Source organism: Pelmatolapia mariae, linkage group LG4 (assembly GCF_036321145.2).
Source record: "Pelmatolapia mariae isolate MD_Pm_ZW linkage group LG4, Pm_UMD_F_2, whole genome shotgun sequence".
NCBI classification, from domain to species: Eukaryota; Metazoa; Chordata; class Actinopteri; order Cichliformes; family Cichlidae; genus Pelmatolapia; species Pelmatolapia mariae.
Window position 1 is genome coordinate 7,151,005 of NC_086230.1, and position 21,026 is coordinate 7,172,030.

General features: G+C 39.9%; 1 protein-coding gene across 2 annotated transcripts; it reads left to right on the forward strand.

The window, feature by feature from the left end:
* Positions 1-2,787: 2,787 nt before the first annotated feature.
* Positions 2,788-18,632, forward strand: prpsap2 (phosphoribosyl pyrophosphate synthetase-associated protein 2). Of its 2 annotated transcripts, XM_063471240.1 has the most exons (11): positions 2,788-2,889; positions 5,439-5,599; positions 6,872-6,924; positions 12,711-12,777; positions 12,866-13,038; positions 13,177-13,292; positions 14,488-14,543; positions 14,745-14,893; positions 14,990-15,060; positions 17,067-17,213; positions 17,284-18,632. In XM_063471240.1, exons 2-11 carry the CDS (start codon positions 5,517-5,519, stop codon positions 17,440-17,442), a joined length of 1,074 nt encoding a protein of 357 aa, XP_063327310.1. In that variant the 5' UTR covers positions 2,788-2,889; positions 5,439-5,516; the 3' UTR covers positions 17,443-18,632. The 2 variants fall into 2 exon arrangements, with proteins under 2 accessions (XP_063327310.1, XP_063327309.1); XM_063471239.1 differs by having other exon boundaries at positions 14,745-15,060.
* The last annotated feature ends 2,394 nt before the right edge of the window (positions 18,633-21,026 follow it).

Below are 21,026 nucleotides of genomic sequence, written 5' to 3' on the forward strand. Positions count from 1 at the left end.
TGACAAGGATAGCTAGAAGATATTCACACAAACCTACCTCTACTTTTAATATAGAAAATAGTTTTTTAAATATCTCATAGGTGAAAGAATTTCAGAAAAGCCATCAAAGCAGTTATATTTTTACTACAAAGCCATAAGTGTCTCACATTGATGCTTTTTAAACAATGCTTACATGTTAAAAGCAGGAGTAAGATTATAAAAATTAAATCTGCTAACCATTGGCATGTTTATCAACATTGTCATTATGAGCATTAGCTCAAATAGTACAAATATGATTTTACTACCTTCAGCAAGTTAGTTTAGCTTAGCATAGCTTACAGGATCTTCCATCCATCCATTCATTCATTCATTCATTCATTCATTCATTCATTCATTCATATTCTTCTGCTTATCCAAATCAGCATCTTGGGGTGGAGCCTGTCCGAGCTGTCATGGGGCAGGAGGCAGGCTACACCCTGGATAGACGGCCAACACAGAGAGGAAGACAACATTTTATGCTCAAATTCACGCCTACATGATTGTCTTGCTCTGAGGCTAACCGACCCAAAACTGTGCCACACCACTGAATCTTGTTAATTTAATTAAAAATTACTTATTGATTAGAACTTATTGATTTCATTAGGGTGGCACGGGAATTCAGATTCTTTGATCAGAAGTAAATCTGGTGAACAAAAAACACTGGGCACAATTTTTCAGCTCCTTCTTTCCTCATACAAATATATGAAATGTGACATGAAATTGGCTTTGCACTGAGCGACCTAACTGCTTTGCAAAGTACAGAAATGGGTATTTACATCCTTTAAGTAGAAGTAGTACTTGTACTTATGTAATTGAAATGTTTTAGCTTCGACATACACTTCAATTATGCAGAATCAAGTGTATGAAGTTTAATGGATCATAACATTTGATTTATTAACATGTACATCAATTTGATATTATAGGTGGGAGTTATTTTGATTACTAATATGCTGCTGGGTAGTTTTGTCTTTAACAACATCTGTTAGCCGCACATATAGCCTTCAAACAATGGTGTTGTCATACAGTGGTGTTGAAATGCGAAGCAGCAGAAACAGAGAAATACTTGAACAAATTAGAAGCACAGGGAAGCTGTAATTCAGTAAAGTACTTGGCTAATTGTACTGTTACTTTCTATCTGAGGCTTCTCCTTCAAAACTAATGAAAAGAAATCTATAAGATCAGGCCTGTTTGTGTTAAAACTTTTGTTGCCAAAAATCATTGGTGATCTTTGGGATAATCCCTCGTACACATGCAGGATGTGCTGCGGTCATGAAGACAATTAGAGAGCACACACACTGCAGAATTTGACCCTGACTTCCAACTGCAAAATCTAATGTTTTCTTTCCCTCTCCACCCTCCTCCACGTTTTTTTTATTTCACTCTCTTCTCCATTGTGTGTGTGTGCGTGTGTGTGTGTGTGTGTATGTGTGGGCAGTGAGCAGTACTTGGATGCTGCTCTCTTCCTCCTCCACATAACCAGTGAGTTATGTAAGAACTCTAAAGAGTAGCCCGTATGGTACCGGGAGAGTATTTATAAATATGCCTCTGTCAATGCAAAAGAACCCCACTACCTCAGAGGCGTCTTAATGCTAATGCCTGCTATATAGATGCTTACTTAGAGAGTGCTTACCTGCAGCACCTCCCCCCTGTTTCTAATTGCATATCTCCTGTTATTGTTAAGTGCAGAGGCTTTCAGAAGTGGATTCAATATATGTACATGCAGGAGGGAACTGGACACTCATGAGCCACTTGTCTCAGAGACAAGTGGATGCTGTCTTTCTTGTTATATCTTTGAGCACGTGTTGACACTTTTCACTTCACACTTTAGTGAAATTCACATTCACAACAATGCGGAGAAAAAAGGAGAAAAACAAGAGTTTAGTAAAGATTTTTTTCCACTGAAATAAATGTCTTCAAACTACATTTGATTTGTCTGTACTCATCTACATGTCTGGGTCACATGAATAAGGGTTAAATTATAGGGGGAAAATGTAGTAATTCTAATTAGGCAGCAGGAAGACTGTTTTACATCATGAAATCATGTTTATTTAAAGCTTGAAAGTCACTTCATGTAGCATGTGCTGGAGCTGGGAGTGTTCGTGTGAAGCTTCCATAAAAACAGAGTGCCCTCAAGTGGCCGGTCCAAGAGCACACACCTCCAGCCTTTAGTGGGTAGTCTTTGCACCTTGGTAAAACAAATGTTTCCCAGAGATCTGTGATGGATAAAAGCATAGGGGATTTTACACCTAGTTTTATGTAGAAAAAAGTGGTTAATATATGAGTAAATATATGAGTATATGGTTGACTTCGTTAGTAATTTGTACCTGTGTATAGTTATCATAAAGACCTAAACAAAAGGGGCAAATCACATTATAAAACACTTGTGACCGAGCAGCCATTGCCATTGCTCAGTGTTTTGAAAATCATGTGTCACTACGATAGCAGTAAAGGTTGAGTTCAACATCTTCAGGAAATTCTGAAAATTAGCCAACCTCAGTTGTTGGCAATTTGAAATAAGATTTAGCGAATAAACATGAAGGAGAAATACAACATATTAATAAACCTCGCTGAAAAATGCAATCCGTTCAGCATTTTAAATGTAATTACGACTAATGATAAAAAAATCGCTTGTCTCCAATAACTCGTTTTGTCTACGGGTTTTTAAAATAATATTTTTCAGAGTACTTGAATGCACCCTAAGGCCGACCCTTTAGAATTTTCTAGTCTTTGATTGGTTGAGTCATACGTCCGTCAAAACCGAACCTCACAGTCTGTTCGAGTCAGGGGAACAGGTTGGAAAGAGCCCGACGGAGGCTCGTACAATCAAATACTGTTGGTTGCAGGTTGTAACCGGATCTAACACACAAGCTGGTGAGGAGTCGTGTTAGTTTTGCTTCATTTATTGGATTGGATTTAAAAAAAAAGAAAAAGAAAAAAAAGGTTGTGTTTTCTGCCTACCGTACAGACAGGCTTGCTTTCCGACGCATGAAGAATCAACTCGCGCATTCAGGAGCTTTGGCTTGCCAAGATTATTTGTGTTGAGCTATCGCGTTAGTACTTATGGTAACACAGGCTAGCCTAAAGCTATATCATGATGTTACAGCTATACATTTTGGTAGTAGCTGGGGTTGAATGGGCTATTATTCCTCTACTTTCTTGTGTATAATAGTCATGGCAGACACAGTTTCACCACGCAGCTTGACTTCTTAACGTATTAATTCCCGAATAACAAATGGCATCATGCACTGTGAAATCCGACTAGCTTAGCAACACGAGGAAGCTAATGTCGTGACTGTTTATACTGTTTATACCACCTATTACATGCTATAGAGGTACCTTATTAAACGTCGTGCACCTCTCAAAACAGTATTTTGTATTTAAATAAATAGTTAATAGAGTGGTCGCATACATTTGGGTTTCTATTGACACTTCATTGTTTCCCAGTCTTTTTGCTTTCTCTATTGTTCTACAGTTTTAATATGCATGCACAAGCAGACCTATTTAAAAGCCTTTCCTGCTGCATATACTCCAAACTATAACATTTTTTGTTTCTAATACATATGCAAATACCTTTATTCAGCAAGACAGACGTGTAAGGCACTGTGAAAAGAAGTATGAATTTTTAAGCTAAAAGTGGCATTTCAGTAGATGTGGATAGTGTTGTACTTAAAAAAAAGATAAGGAGCCCCCCCATAATAAAAGCTTATTCCCTTTTTGTGATTGGCTACTTTTCTGAAGCGCCTGCCAATAAAATTATAGTTATTTTTGTTTTAATTCTTACCTTAAAAAGAAAATATATTTATCATATTTTAACATAAACAAAGACAAGCAAATAAAATGAACAACAAACCAGCTGTCCCAGATCCACACGTGGTAATCTGATACTCAAATTTAAATCAATTCAAAATGCACACAAAAAACTGCATGGTTACCATATGCTGTCCTAAATGCTGCTGCAGCCACCACATTGGCCACATATTTCACAAAAAGATTTTTTGGTCTTTTTCCTGGGCTGTTTGCCATTGTTCGTTTTATCCAGTGAGCGTGACACTGGGTCTTTTTGTTTTGTTTTGTTTTTTTCTTTTTTTAATAATTGTGTTTGGGGAACCAAAATTTTGAAATCATTAAATGTTACTTTGTCACATAATGTTAGTCTTCTAGACTTTGTACATTTAGATGTTTGGTATATTTTTATTGAAATGGTTTAACTTGGCGGGAGTTGCATGTATTTGGATCATAATTGTTATAAAATATATGGATGCAGCTTCTGTGATGTCAGCCATTGGTTTCTGAAGTCCTGTTCTTGAGATGCGTGTTGGTTGTAAAACAAAAAAAAAACAAAAACAAGCAGACGGTATGGATGAAAGCACTTGCTCATTGGCTAACGATTCGGAGCTGCCGTGGTTTGGGGGGTAGAGCAGATCGTTGTCTACCAGTCGCTACCCAGTCTACATGTCAAAATATCCTTGGGCAAGATAACGAATGGCCCCTTCCTGAGCCTGCTTCTGCCGGAGGTTTCTTCCTGTTAAAAGGGAGTTTTTCCTTCCCACTGTCGCCAAAGTGCTTGCTCATAGGGGGTCATGTGATTGTTGGGTTTTTTTCTCTAAATGTATTATTGTAGGGTCTACCTTACAATATAAAACGCCTTGAGGCGACTATTGTTGTGATTTGGCGCTCTATAAATAAATTGAATTGAATTGCACATGTGAGACGGGCATAGAAAGAGGACCTTTATGTGACTGGGTAAATGGGGCTTGCATTGCGAAGCTGTGGTATCTGCTTTCTGCAGGATCACATGATTCTTTGTGAGAGCCAATGTTGTTTTAACAAAAATGCATTTTATTCATGATATTTTGGAAAAAAGGATTCTGCTATGAATTCTACAGTGCTGTCGCTCAGTGGTGGAGGTTGCTGTTACCATAAACTTGTTTAAATCCGTGAACATTAGTTTGCAGAGTGAGTGTCAAACTTCAGTAATTGTGAGAGTGGTGATTGCTGTGCATTGAAACTCAGCACGGTTCCCGATCATTTAAAAAGAAGGAAGTCTGGCAGTGACCACTGAGCCATTTAGAAGAAAAAATGGTTCCTGGACTTGACATCAGTAGAACGACGATCCTTTGTGATTAATTTAAACAGTGTTTGTGGCAGCGTAAGAAGTCGGTTTTAGTTTTAAATCTAGGATTTATTCCATAATTTTTTCTGTTTATTTTTTATTTTCCTTCTAGATTTTATAAAAAGTTTACATGTTAAGCTTCTAATCAATGTTATAAACTGAGGTGTTAAATGATTTTGCAGTCATTAAGTTTACAGGTGGCGTTTTGACTGTACGTCTTTAAGGACTAAACCAAATCTGTTTCCTGTTTCCATTTTTTGGAGGACCTTTTTTTAAAGGAAGTAACCGCCCTCCTCTTTTGTTACAGGAAGGGCTCAGTGCAGCGTGGGTGCCCAGGGATCCACTGCCTGAGTGTGGGGAGAGCAGCGGCCGAGACCCCAGAGACATGAACCACACCAAGGGTGGCCTGGTCATCTTCACTGCCAACTCGCACCCCTCAAGCCGTGAGCTCGGCAAGAGGATTGCAGAGTAAGTTCTTAGACATGCACACAAAGCAAAACAGGTTATTTTAGAGTCAAACCCCACACACGTCCTCAAGGAGAATGTCGGTCTCCTTTCTTTTGTCTCATATGGTAAAAAAGTGACATTTAAACTCTTGAATGTACTGCACATGTGTCAAGAAGACATGTTTTGCTCTTGCTTCCTCAAAGCTAAATTTGGATGTGCTGTGTTTAAATCAACCCTGCAGGCTTCAACATGGTTGAGCAGTCAAAAGTGTGACTGCGCTTCTTGACATTCAATCATTACACAGCAAAATGTAATCACTCAACAACAGTAACGGTTTCACAATGACAGTTTCCTGCAGCTTGGTATCAGATTATACATGCCCCTCTTACCCTCTCACAGTGTGTGTTTAAACAGTGAAAATGATCAAGGTCGATGCATAATGTTTCTTTCTTTAACTCAGGTGTGTTCATTATGAGGTTCATGTTCACAGTCTTCTAGTCTACATAAATTGCCAAGAATCTTCAGTAAAAAAAAAAGTGTTGTGATATATATGACCCCAGAGTGCCAAAAATCATTCTGTATTTTGTCTGTGAAAATAAATGATTATTAAGGATGACCTTATATTTCCAGTTTTGGAGATTCACCTGGAACTTTAAATTCTTCTTCTGTTTAACATGTGTGTTTATTGATAGCATGAGCCTACATATGCAGTCCTTCTGTGCCGTCTTTTCTGTTTTTAGCCACCTACCCAAAACAACAGGATGATTGTCCTGCCCACCTTCCCTGTCACCAGCTCATCAAATACATTTAACTCCCATCATTGCATAAGCCTTTAAAAAATGAATAGTTTTCTAATTAAAAGGGAGATAAAAGACTCAAAAGACAGCTTTCTGCAGAGCTAAAATAATAATGGGTAAAGGGTGTGTAGCCTCATTTTAACAGAACATGTGTGGTTGCTTTGTTAGTGTTTCATCATGTTATGTGTAAACCGAACATTCCTACACTCCAAACGTACTTTAAATGCACAGAGTCCAAACCTGGACTGCACAAGGACATTTGAGTCTGCATGTGTTTATAGAACAAACAGTGTTTGGCTTGGTTTAGTGGACACTAAATACCTCACTGTGCACGAGAGAGGATGTAAACACTGCTTGTTATTGCATTTCCAAATGAATAGTACATTTTTTAAATGTTATACATATATTTGGTTGTGGGTTGTTTTTTAAAAATTCATTTTTTTGTTTCAAGTTTAAACAAACTTAATTACTGTTGTTTTGTCATTTTCTTTCTCAGGCGTTTAGGGGTGGAGCCTGGCAAGGTGCAGGTGTACCAGGAAGCTAACAGAGGTAAGCTCATATAATAATACATGCTACAAGATTCTTTAAAAAACAATCATTTAGTGTCTTCCTAGTTTAAAGCATGCTGTAGCAGCTAGAAAAAGCTTAAATGAAAATATTCTATTTGGAAATAGCTCTGCGAGTAATGAATGCTGAGAATGAGGTTCCAGTGAAAACCTCTATAAAGGCAGAGTACAAGGCGATACTTAGAGTTATAGAAGAGTTGTAAACTATTGCATCATCTGCATAAAAAAGAATATTATATGTAGTTCACTGCTTTGTCGATTAACAAAAATTATATCTGCAACTGTTTTGGAAAAAAATTCATTCTCAAGCTAAAATCTCTCTGGGCTTTTGACAATTAGATGACCCAAGTAAAAATGGACAGTGGACATTGATGTGATGGACAACAGTAACCTAAATAAAAATATATGGCAGAGTAATAAGTGATGGGGAATGCTGTTAGTTGCAGCTGTAATTCCAAATACATGAAGCTTACAGCTTTTTGGTGCCGTCTTGGCTCTATCACAAAAACCTCATCGAACTAAAGCGGACGAGATCGTGTAAATTGCAAACTGATAAATGATTTCTAGTTTTACTGTGTTTGTCATCAGGTTACCTTAACTTGAAAGTTAAAGCTTCATGTTCTTTGAATTCTTTCAAGTCTGTTGTATGTAGTGTCGTGACTTTAAACATTTTTTATTAGTATTATTCAATCCTTCTCACCCACCCAAGAGTTAGTACTGCCATTCTATATTTAATATCTCAAACGTTTAGAAACAGAATTCTTTGATTTTTGTACAAAAACTTCCTTTAATCAGCTGCAAGTCACACAATTTAGGTTTCTTGAAAAAAAAAATTTTCCCCTTAAAAAGTGACAAATTTATATGGAACATACTATATAAGCGTTTCTGCTTGTATTTGTCAAGTTTTCTCCTTGTACATTTAATAAAATGCTACAAAAGTGTAGGTTTAAATTTATTGTTGAGCTTGAGTATTTTTCTATGCGAGAGCGTTTAAAGCAGAAACTGAAACACTTCTTGTTCCCCTTTCATGACAGCAGTGCTAGACACAAGGTCACCGTTTCAACTGAGTCTGTTCCTGTTGCAAATGAATTTCCTCTTAGAAGATCACAACCGTCCATTGGGCTTGTACTGGGCCATGAGTGTGCTGATTTTTAAAAGTTTCTAAGCAGTAGAACGCGAAGCATTTCGCATTATTCACCACTGACACAGTTTCTCTCATTACTGGTGTTTGGGAATGGGTTTGATAATGGACTCAGAGGATTTGACAACAAAATAAAAAGGTACTAACCAATAATACTAACCAATAATACTAACCAATAAAGAAAGTGGCCCTGTGTCAAGCTGTTAACCCAGCAAGAAAAGCTGAAGCTGTCACTCAAGTTATTCCCCCAGCTGCAACTTTTATGTCATTTAACCTTTTTATTTTTATAACAAACAAACTAATTACAAAACTTACAACATACAGCAGCCAGGTCAGCACATATCATACCAAAATAATAATATAAAAGCTTCAAATGCTTTATGTTTTTACATACGTCCTCAGAGGGAACAAAACAGTGACAAACAAAAAAAAGTGTTTCTCAGAATCTGCGTTCCTTCATGGCATCAGATCGTGTGTTGCAAGAGAGAGTTTTCGGTATCGTTAGTTAGCGTGGCCAGCATATGTTCATATGACACTGTTTTCAGCATGAATCGCAGTCAGTCTTGTCCCTGTATCACTGTACTCTGGTGTTTGGAAATATTAGGTATTACTGTTGGTCCCCCAATAGGCATATTCTTGGTGACACTGTCCTATGTGTTGTAATGTTGTAATGCTATTTTCCAAAATGGGAAAATGCATTTAGAGTCCCAGATTGCATGCATAAAGCTTCCTGGTTCTGCTTGACATTTCCAGCATATATTATTGTTAATTAGATCCATTCTATGAAACCTAGATGCAATAAAGTGAAATCTGTGTACCATCTTATAATGAACACATTTTCCTCTAGTTCTAACCATGATTTCTGTACATAAATCACCTTTATTGTGTTTTCCCTTTGTAAGCCATTGTTTCCAGTAAACAGTTTTTCCCAACACAGACAGAAGGGTTAAACCATAATGAGGAATACGGCTGTTTAAAACGTGACACCACACATCCTGTGCACCTCCCTCCATAAATGCATGGCGTTGAATTTATGGAGGGAGATATATTGCATATCTGAGGGCAAAGGGCTGTACTGTTGCCATTACTGCTGTCAATGACCTGCAGCGGTCTATGCTGCTACTATACAGCATGCCTGTGTAGTGACACAGGTAAACCCATTTACAAGCTTTTTTTTTAGTCCAGCATTAGGATATAATTGCAAATAATAATCTGTAGCTACTTTACTATGTTAGTTTCTTCTAATAATACTACTAATAATAAATAACTGTGCATCATGGGCATATTAAAAATGCAAATTCCATAATCTTAAATTTCCATATTTACTCAATTTACACTAATATATGGATCTAATGTTAAAACACGTTGCATTTTATTACCTCTTTTGTGACACATGATGGAGACCTGATTGTGTCATTGAGACCTGTGTGTTTTTAAATTAAAACACGAAGTACAAAAATTAAGATGGACTGCTACACATTAAAGTGACACATTATACGTAACAAATTAAGAAAACATGAGTAGTTGCAGACAGACTTAAAATATTGTAGCTTGTTCCATTTATACACAGCAAAGTATTTAAGTCCAGTTTTTCTCAGTTCAGGAGGAACAAGCAGTTCAGCTAATATTAAAATGTCCTGCGACTGACACTGTAGTAACAGTAACGGCTGGAGATTTAACGGTTTAATGGTTTAACATGTCCGGAGGGGTTGTGTTTCTTTCTTAGTCTGTATTAGGGATATGTGTGACTCATGAATTGTTGCTGCCCTGGCTCATCAGCTCCTACAATGTTAACAAGCAAGGCTTTGACATAAAAATGAGCAGTTGTATGTGATTGTAGCAATGCTGGGTGTAACATTTCTACGACCAGCCTTCAACCTCATTCCCATTAGTTTGTGTTCTCTTTAGAATGTTTTTCTTACTTTTAGATTAGTCGACTACTCTTATTTTTCCTTCTCCTTAAAATGACCGATCGGTTGGTCATCAGGAACAGACCTAGTCTGTACAGGGCTCGCAAAATTTCAAAATCCCTGGTAGCCCTTCGGGCAGGGACTCTTCAGTTTTTGGTAGCCCAAAATAAATTTAAGTAGCCCGAATAAAAAGGGAGCAATTTTTTATGTTTTGTTTCCTGTTTTGTTTCCGTTACAATATTATACTTTAATGTATAATATTGTAACGGAAACAAAACATTAAGAACATACAGTAAGAACTGTAGAACATGAATCAGTCTGTGTCAGATCCTGAATTTGAAATTTCCACTGAAGTCACGGGTAAGAGGCATGTGGAACCAAGATCTAGGCCAGGGGTGGCCAACTCCAGGCCTCGAGAGCCGGTGTCCTGCAGGTTTTAGATGTATCTTTGATCCATCACAGCTGATTTAAATGGCTAAATTACCTCCTCAACATTTCTTGAAGTTCTCCAGAGGCCTGGTAATGAACTAACCATTTGTTTCAGGCGTGTTGACCCAGGGTGATATCTAAAACTTGCAGGACACCGGCTCTCGAGGCCTGGAGTTGGCCACCCCTGATCTAGGCCATTTGCTTTTTGAAGTTTGCAAAGACTCCTAAATTTTGCCAGTGGTAGTTCACTCTTTGCAACATAGTACGCTGTTCTAAACAGATTTTTCAGGTTTATTTTTAGTATGTTATTTGCAATTGGTGTTTGTTCTGGGAAAGATATTGCAGACTGAGCAGTAATGCATTTCTTGCATTTCTCATGGGTTCTAATGGGGCCTTTCTTAAAATTACTGGTCCCAGTAACAAAGGACTCAGAAATCGAGGGAAAACCAACAACACACCCGGCAGAACATTATGTTATTTACACGGGTGCACATAAGTGGTCCGCATGTGCGCATTCGCTGTCAAAATAAAAACGCGCACCAGATAAGAAGTTGCAACGCGCGTTTGCGTCCATATAAAAGGCAGTGTTTTTGTCCACTAGGGTGGGATTTTCACAGCACATTCTGCACCACATCTCTGTGCGTTCATCATTTGTTTAAAGCCAGCTCACCTCCTGCAACCACTTTTCCGAGAATACGCGCTTCTTTTGTGGTTCGGACTCTTTCTGACATTTCTTTGGAGGTGGAGGAACACCAAAGTAATTTCTTAAAGGAGCTCCTTCGACATCTTTAAGAGTTCTAAACAAATGTCTGTCCTCCTCCAGAAAATCTTATGTACCCAAACGCACGTTGCAACTTCTTATCTGATGCGCGTCTTTCATTTTGACAGCGAATGCGCACCTGCGGACCACTTATGTGCATCCCTGGCTATTTAGCTTGTCATATTGCAGCCACTGAAATTCTTTTGTCCATGAAACCATAAAGCTGCACTTTCTTTTTGCCTTATAGTCTGATTTGTCTTAAATTTTCCGTTTTGTGGTAAGCTTTTCTTTGGCTGTCACTTCTTCACCCTGACCGGTCTTATTTGGCTCGGCAGAACTAAAATATATATCCTGCTGCTTTTACACACGCACTCACATAACGCTCAGCGATTCTCTGCGCGATCAACCTCTCACATGTTTAAGCTTGCTGCGGGAGATTTCACTTGTCATGTTTGCATAGTAAGCTAACGATTGATAAGACGATGTCAGAGGAATTGGTGCGCAAATTATCGTCACTCACCAATCAGTACTGTCGCTCTCTATACACAGTTCGCGCGATTGCAAAGTGAAAGCAAAAAACAAGAGCAAATTCAAACGCGATTTCAATATGTCACATATTGACAGTGGCTCACCAATGCCAATGACATAATTACCCAGCTACATTTCGGAAAAAATGCAAAAGCATTGACATATATTTTTCCTTCCTATGATAGCCCGACGGGCAGGGCAGAGATAGATTTTGGTAGCCCGACTGGGAAAATCGCTAGCCCCAGGACGTCGGGCTAGCGATTTTGCGAGCCCTGCTGTATATAAAACGTGGAGGTAGCTCTCAGGTCTGGAACTAAAGCAAAAGTGTGTTAAACATGCTTTTTTCCCCTAATGGTCAGTAGGGGGTCGTCTGTTCTGGTTAAATGTGATTGTATAAGAATCTAAAGGAAAATGATCCTAGTAAAAGTAAAACGTCCTTCATGCCTCATGATCACTGCTGGTTTGAAGAGGAAGTTGCTGCTTCAGTGGTTTAATTGATTCCAAAGTATTGTTTTTGAATAGCTGCTGCTTGGAGCTGTTGACACACAGTTGTGGAAGAAGTTAAACAAAGTATTTAGTGTGGCTGGGAAATGGAGGGGAAATCATGGTTTTCGTAGCAGTAGAGGTGGTAAGATGGAAATTCCACGCCATGATTTGTTTGATTTGTGTGCAGCTCAGCTTGTTTGAGTAACCAAACTCTCTAAAAACACTGGCGTTTGTGGACGATTCTCTCCGTTTCGTCTCTTTGTGTTTGCTGGACATTTGGCTCAGCTTAGAAAGTATTTTGTTTTCTCATCTGTTTTTCCGTGGGAAGCACATTTTTGGAATGCTAGTGTCTACGATTTAGGACAGTGAGGGTGGAGGTGGTGGTGGTAATGAAGCTGACAGGCTTTTGTAGGCTTTGTTAGGGGGCGTGTACCGGTGAGGCTCAGTGCATGTTTGTGTGCGCACACATTCTCTCTCTGCTCTTTCCTTCTCACATCCGCTTTTTGTTTCCATAGAAACACGGGTACAAATCCAAGAGTCGGTGCGAGGCAAAGATGTCTTTGTCATCCAAACGATGTCAAAGTAAGAGAGAAGACAAATATTTATTTGGATGTTTCCCCAGAAACGTGTCACTCACGTGTAATCGTCTGCTTGTCTCTCTGTACTTCAGGGACGTGAACACCACCATAATGGAGATGCTGATCATGGTGTACGCATGCAGGACGTCCTGCGCCAAAAGCATCACGGGCGTCCTCCCCTACTTCCCCTACAGCAAGCAGTGTAAGATGAGGAAGAGGGGCTCCATCGTGTCCAAGCTTGTTGCCTCAATGATGTGTAAAGCTGGTGAGTCTGTGGGAATCCCTTTAAAGCACTCAAGAAGAAGACAGGACACTATTCAATGTCACATATCGTAGTATTTCAAATACATAATCTGTACAAACCACAGACATGTTACAAGCTAACATGACCATATTTGTGTAGGCCTCACCCACCTGATCACCATGGACCTCCATCAGAAAGAGATTCAAGGCTTCTTCAACATCCCAGTGGACAATTTGAGAGCTTCCCCGTTTCTGCTGCAATATATCCAGGAAGAGGTCATTTATAAAAACAGATGTGACACACACACACTTCATTTCTATCATTTTTATTTTTTCTAGTCTTAAGTTTAACAACTTTGATACTTTTTTTGATACTTTTCTAGATCAGTTCATTGTCTTGTGTGTCATTTTAGCTCCTCTCCCTTTAAGCTTACTTCTGATTGGCTGACTCAAAAACAGAAAGTTTGAACAGCAGGTGGGAGGGGCTTCTGTGCCCGAGATGGCCATGTTTTTCTTACTAATTTCATTCGTAAATAAAAGCCAGTCTGAAGGGATTAGCTGTATTTTCCTGACATCGTTTTTTGACACTTGCACCACATTTAGCATGAGCATCCACCGCAGTTACAGTGTTTATATAAGCAAGGCTGTTTTGCTGACATTAGGGGCTCTCTGCCTGCTATTACATACAAAATTCAGTTTAGTAAATGGGAACAAGGTCCAAAGCTACGGGGTCCAGTCTAATATTGCAGAGCACCATCACACCTGAAAGAAACACCATCACTTCTGCTGGAAGTAGCACATGGACAAAGGTCACTTTATACAAAAAAGAAACTTGTTTTGAACTTTTTTTAAACAGATCAGTTTTCAATTTGTCCATTTTTATACTGGGATTATTATTTAGGACAGCGGTCCCCAATCCCCGGGCCTCGGACCGGTACCGGTCCGTGAGTCGTTTGGTACCGGGCCGCGAGAGTTGAGGCTCAGGTGTGAAATGTATGGTTTTCAGGGTTTTTATCGGTTTTCAGCGTTATTTTGTTATCGTTTTTATCGTTAACTCGGTTTTCCTGGGTCTTTTCACGTGTGTTATGAATAAATCTTCTTTTTTTTGGTACCGGTACTAGTTTTATTTTGTTGTATTTATCCGCGACACCTTAAAGGCCGGTCCGTGAAAATATTGTCGGGCATAAACCGGTCCGTGGCGCAAAAAAGGTTGGGGACCGCTGATTTAGGATGTAATTTAAATTTAGGAATCTGTAACCTGCAGTACACACCTGCTAAATAATGCAGGATTTCCAAACTATCTATCCAGGCATCCCAGCTAACACTCGGATATGAATATATATTGGAATTAATTCCCCTTCAACACGTAGAGAAACAAAGAAGCTTGACATTCTTGCTTGCTGAGTTCTGAGCTATTGTGTGCTTAACCGTATGTAACTCTGACCCCAGTTTTGTGTCTTCTCCCACTCAGATCCCCGACTACCGAAACGCTGTGATTGTTGCCAAGTCGCCATCTTCTGCCAAAAGGTAGGCTCATCTTCTCTCGTCTGTATTTACGAAGTCACCTTTATCTGTGTTAACATTCCTGATGAGGCCAGGTTGTTGCCTCACTCACTTTCTTTTTGTAGTGCTTTTATTTTTGTCACAGTGTGAACACGAGTTCAGGCTGGTTTCTGTGTATCTTGTATTGGAGTAAGTTATGAAGCGCTGCTGACTTTGTGTGCGCAGGGCTCAGTCATTCGCCGAGCGGCTGCGTCTGGGTATCGCAGTGATCCACGGAGAAGCTCAGGACGCCGAATCAGACCAAGTAGACGGCCGACATTCCCCACCCACCGTCAAGACCACCGGAGCCATTCACCCCAGCATGGAGATACCATGTAATGCACACACACTTGCAAAGAACTCGTCACACACAGGACTTTGTGCACCCCGTATGAATCACAGCAGGACTCACTGTCTGTGTTCATTTCCAGTATTGATCCCTAAAGAGAAGCCCCCCATCACTGTGGTGGGAGACGTCGGAGGACGCATCGCCATCATAGTGGTGAGAGATGACGCACAGTTTCCGAATTTTGGGGTGTCAATGTAGACAATATGTCAAATCTACCCACTTGAAAATGCGTGTGAGTGAAAGTGGCTGCAGTAAACTGAGCCAACACTTTGAGAAGTCGGTCAGCGGTAACTGCAGCCATAATGAGTTCACAGTAACAGTGAAAGTTAATAGTTTGCTGAGAAGATGTAGCTGTGAGCTTCCTGACAACTCGTGGTAGCTGCTCCCTGCAATTAATTAACAGTCTAACAAAAAAAAGCCCCAAACGAACACGAACATGATCAGCATGAACTGCTGTGAGGAAAAAAGTCAATGTCCTTTAATTACTTCAAAATGAAATCCACCCTTTCACTCGCTGAATCCTTTTTGAGGTGAACCAGCATTAGATGTAAGCACAGCGTTACCATTAGCAGTAAAGTCATCTCGTTTTCACAAAGAGTGAAAGGAAACTGTGAGAAAGCGAGTCTAGCCACTCAGGAGTCATCTTTGTAGTGCAGTAGTTAGTATGAAAGTGTGTCACTTATAGATTTATTAGTCATAAGTGATTAGAAAACACACTCAAACACACTTGAATGGTGACTTGTTGATCTCTGTTACACACATTATACAGCTTCATTAATGGCTACTTTTAATCTGTCTCTCTGTTTACTCATACCAGTTCCAGCACTCAACAAATACCCTGATAACTCATGCTATGAATACAGTTAGCCAAGTACAGTTACCTCCATTTTTCCTTACATATTTATATATATATATATGTATATTTTAAACTGTCATGCATGCATCAGTGCCTCAGCACACGATGCTGATCCTGTCCTTGTGTGACTGTTGGTTAGATCTCTCGGGGCAGAGGTGGGACAGCCTCCATGTTTCCCTCACAGAATATATTTCTATTAATGATTCTTGGAGTGCCAGCTCACTCACTCACAGGTCTTTCATACAAACATGAAGTTGAATTCAGTCACACTGGTAATCTGCAAAAATTGGCCTCTAAAGACTAGCAGGACAAAGAGTAGATAGTTGGACACAGCTGTTACAATAACATATTTTCATAACGTAACATTAAATCTTATGATTTTGCTCATTATTGTCCTGTCGAAGTTGGACCGTACATCTCGACCTGTTCTCATAGCGTCAGTAAGGTGGCATCAGGAGAGAGTCCACAGTCTGTGGGACAGTCCCAGCTGATGTGTTTTCACGACAGTGTGAAGGGAAATTTTGTGACAAAGTTGCAATATTTCAACTCGTCTAGATGTGGATTTGTCTTTTTACCTCATTGCATAGTTTTTATATGTGCAAAAACTTTGGGTTTAGCATGAGCGCTCCACTGATGGCAACAACTCTGCATCTTTTGCCCTGAACTGTCTGGATGTGGGTCGACTCTGTCACTCAGTCAGAAAAGGAGGAATGTTATTGAGTAATGTGGAAAATAATCCCCCTCCTCTGTGCCCTGAATGACCAGTTTTAAAACCTTGGTATATATCAGTACAGATCTGGCTTGATGACCATTAGAACAGCTTCTGGGTGTCTTCCAAAGATTAGCCCCAGTAAGCTGCGTAGTCGCTAACTTCTGACGCAAACTCAGACATTTTGTTCTATAAGCAGGCCTGAAGTATGAGAGAAACCGCTCAGTTCAGAAAAGAGAAACAAGCTTTACCTGCAGTAGGTGTCCAAGGTGGAAAACATTCAGTCTGAGAATTTGATTCTTTTCTTTGTCATATTTCAGTAAACTGCAGTTCTGGATGGGTGTGAGTGTGCAAATCAGTTGATTCTAAAACTGATCATTAATTGGAGCACTAGAAGATTTACTGAATGTAAGTGTCCTGAACAAATTACCAATGATGTTAACATAAAAATAAAAGTTCAACATCCATATGGGAAGAACTGAGAGAGGATGGTGAGCTAGGCAAAATTACTGAGCCGGATCAGGAACACTGAAAGAAGGTTCGGTGGGACGGACTGTCCTCAGCACGTTTAAAACCATGCCCGTTTGTCCCCAGGATGACATCATCGATGATGTGGACAGCTTCGTGGCAGCAGCGGAGACGCTGAAGGAAAGAGGGGCCTACAAGATTTTTGTCATGGCGACACACGGCCTCCTCTCCTCAGAGGCCCCCAGGTTCATAGAGGAGTCGGCCATCGATGAGGTGAGTTGTCGTTCTTAGGCTTCCATCAGCATGGCCGCCGCCTCCTCCTCACGTCTGTCATTGTCTCCAGGTGGTGGTGACCAACACGATTCCCCACGAGCTCCAGAAGCTCCAGTGTCCAAAGATCAAGACGGTGGACATCAGCATGATCTTGTCAGAGGCCATCCGCCGCATCCACAACGGAGAATCCATGTCCTATCTGTTCCGCAACATAGGAGTGGACGACTGAATAACCTGTGTCTCACTCAAACACACACACACACACACACACACACCATTTGCCTTCTCAATCCTCTCCTGATACATAGAGATGAATGATGAGCATAGTCAGCACACTGAAGTGCTACCTCTATCATAACATACGAATATGAATGCTAACCTGTCCTTTGATTGCAGCTGAAGGATGTGGTGACTGAACACACACTCTCATACATACGTATCTAAGCACACCTAGTTTTGTTCATAGCTTTGACCAAACACACACACACACTCTGATTAGTGTCCCCAGTGGACATTAAGGGATTACTGCCGAGCTCTCCAGTGGCTGCGCTCCACACGCCTCAGTACTTTTTGTAGTGAACCCTGTCTTGTATCTTTTCCCCCATAGAAATGATATCGAGGTTAAATCAGCTCATGTTAGTACTCATTTGTTAGCGTTGAATGTGTCTGATGTTATTAGTAAAGCAGATTGTACTGATAATGTCAGTGCCTTCCACAGGACACAACACACAGGCCTTCGCTGCTCTTTTACACCTCGCCCTCATTTGCAACTCTGGAATATACAGCTTCACAGCTAATGACCACATGTTGTGCATGTTCAAATCCAAATCTGTGTTTGATTATTTCTGTGGTGTCTGAATGTGCAACTAACACAGCTCATTTCGACTCGTCCCAGCAGCCATACGTCTGAGTGGATGCCATAGTGTTTAGACGTTAATCTGGTGTCAAATCTACTAAATGCTAATGTTGATCTGGATTTAACAGGAAGTCTTTGGATCTTGATAATTGGATGTTCTATTTAATGACAGTAAGTCATCCATATAAATGTGCCATCATCTCAATACTTAGTGTTGAATATTTGTTTGTCTCACAAATAAACACTCCCAGGCTGAAGAGGGCTCTAGATGATTAAAAACTGACGCTCCAGTTCCAGATTTAAAGTACAGTCAGTCTCTGGTTAGAAGTTTGAGGTTGTTCTTAATAAACTGGAAATCTTCCATTGTTAGATCCCTGTGAAGGAGACTGATGAAGTTTGCTTCAACACATTGTCCAAGTTTAAATAAAACTTCAAACTGTGGCTAAAACAGGAAAAATACATTTTTCTGACTAGCAAAACTTGACTGAAGCGGGTCTTTGTCACTTTATCAGATGCTCCCAAAATGTTTTGTATTTATTTTCTGGATTTAATATGAATAAAGATAACCTATGAAAGGAAAATGTCTTCTGCTGTGGTGGTTTCTAGCTTCATAACTGGGACCATGTTTGCTTGAAAGCATGAAATGCTATTTCCATATTAATGTAGTAATATTACTCTTAATATCTTTACTCGGTTTTATCTAAGTGGACTGGATGGAATCAAATGAGTCCAGACATATTGAAATATCTGTTTAATGTAACTACAATCATATACTGTATTTAAAGGATGGAATATTGATGATGTCACCCATCGGTTTGTACGATACTGCGAACTTTAAATACTTTGAATGTTTAGTCAAGATGGAGAACTGACTTTGGTACAAAGTTGGCAAAAGTACAGATATTCTGTACTTAAGTAGACGTACAGATACTAGTGTTAAAAATAGTCCAGTAAAAGCTGAAGTACTGATTCAACCTCTTAAGTAAAAGTGAAAAAGTACAGGCTCTGAAATGTACCCAGAGCGGCTATTTGGAGGATGTCTCTACCAGCTATTTCTGTGCAAAGCTGGCTGAAACTTGTGCTATTTTATGTAATATTAAAATAATATTAGTAGATAGGAAAGCAAACTTTATTTGACTCAAAGTTTTAATTCTAATAAAGGTACTCAGCTTGAATGAGTTAAGCCGAACATGAGCAGAAAAATGGAAAATCGCTCTGTTGTCTGACGCCTACTAGACGTGACTGAACAGGAAATAAGTAGGGAAGAGGTCAAAGTGGATTCAGCAGGTGGGAACCCTAAAATCAGTTGATTTTCAGTAGATTTTCTTAATGTACAAGCTGTGATCAGCTGATTTGGGCTACTACTGCTCTAAGGGTCACTGCTCTTTGTGGATTTACACAACTGAAATGAACAAGATGTCAGCAGATGTTTCCTGAGGCGTCCTGGCTGGTTTCCATCCTCTACACTGACAGTACACTGTTTATGCTGTCTTTAAATTAGAATAATGTTGGTCAGTATTATCAGCTTAACTTCACTTACACTATGTGTAACCTCACTCTGACCATGAAACCACAGACACTGTGCACCAGTCACGCACTGTTCTTTACCTTAAATCTAACCTCTCTTCTTCCTCTGCCCCGTCTTTCTTTCTCCATCTCTGAGCGAAGTTAGCTGTCCTTCTTTTCTCTCCCTCTGAAATAGAGTAGCTGGACCTTTAGCTAGCATCGCACTGACAAACTGCACACAAACTGCTTGTGTGTTTGGTGATGTTTGTTGTGCTGATAGAAAAGTTGCATTTGAATTGACCTGATTCTCAAAAACATCACTCCCTTTATGATTACTCCTCCTTTGTAGCGCTAGCTACATTGATGAGCATCCAAGATGCTTCTTCATGGGGAAGTTACACTGCTTGCAACCATTCAATAGGCCTCTCCTGCTTTGTCTACTTTGCTTGGGAACCATAATTTTACATCATAAAAACCACATTGTATTAAACTAGATGTAAAATTAGCAACTGAATGTTTTTAGGAAAGTGTTCACTAAGGCAATTAAAAACAAAATACTCATGATCATTTTCTCCACAGACTTCTATACAACTGTATGCGGTTCTGGAACTATTCTGCTGGCCATTACCAAAAATGCATGTTTAAGGGGTTTCAACATGCTGGCTTCACTTTTCAGACTCCGAGGTAAAACAGCTTTATTGAAGCAGGAGGTGAATTGAGGTAATTCTCAGTATTTCTTCCATCGTCTTGATGCATGCTCAATCATCCAGGTAAGTAAATCTCCAAAAGTTGATTCTGTTCATCTGGACGTAGCGTTTTGTGGGGGAAACATTGCATCACTCATCCAAGTGACTTCGTCAGTCTCAGCAGACTGCAGGTTTCCCCAATCTTATAAACAGTACATTTGCATAATGACTGAAACCAGCCACGTGAAGGAACAATGGGCTGGGAGGTCAGTTCCTCAATCTTAATTATGCAAATTCTCATGACCATTGATCAACAACCACTGACCAAAACCCACTGATCAAAACCCACTGATCAGTGGCCATGAGAACCATTCACAGAGAGTTGGGAAATGGCTGCAATCACAGCATTGTAAGATGGTGAAAGATGTACCCTTAGGCCCCCTCCTTGATTCAGAGATGGTCTTTCCCTTTTCACGTAAATGGCCTCCTTGACTCCGCGCTCAAACCAGCGTTCTTCCCTGTCCAGGATGTGTACATCCTCATCATTGAAAGAGTGTCCACTGGCCTGTAGGTGTAAATAGACTGCAGAGTCCTGGCCTGACGAGGTAGCTCTTCTGTGTTGTGCCATCTGCTTCGCCAGAGGTTGTTTGATTTCCCCGATATATAAGTCCTGACAATCCTCCTGGCACTTAACAGCGTACACTATGTTACTCTGTTTGTGTCGGGGGACCCGATCCTTGGGGTGGACCAATTTTGGTGCAGCGT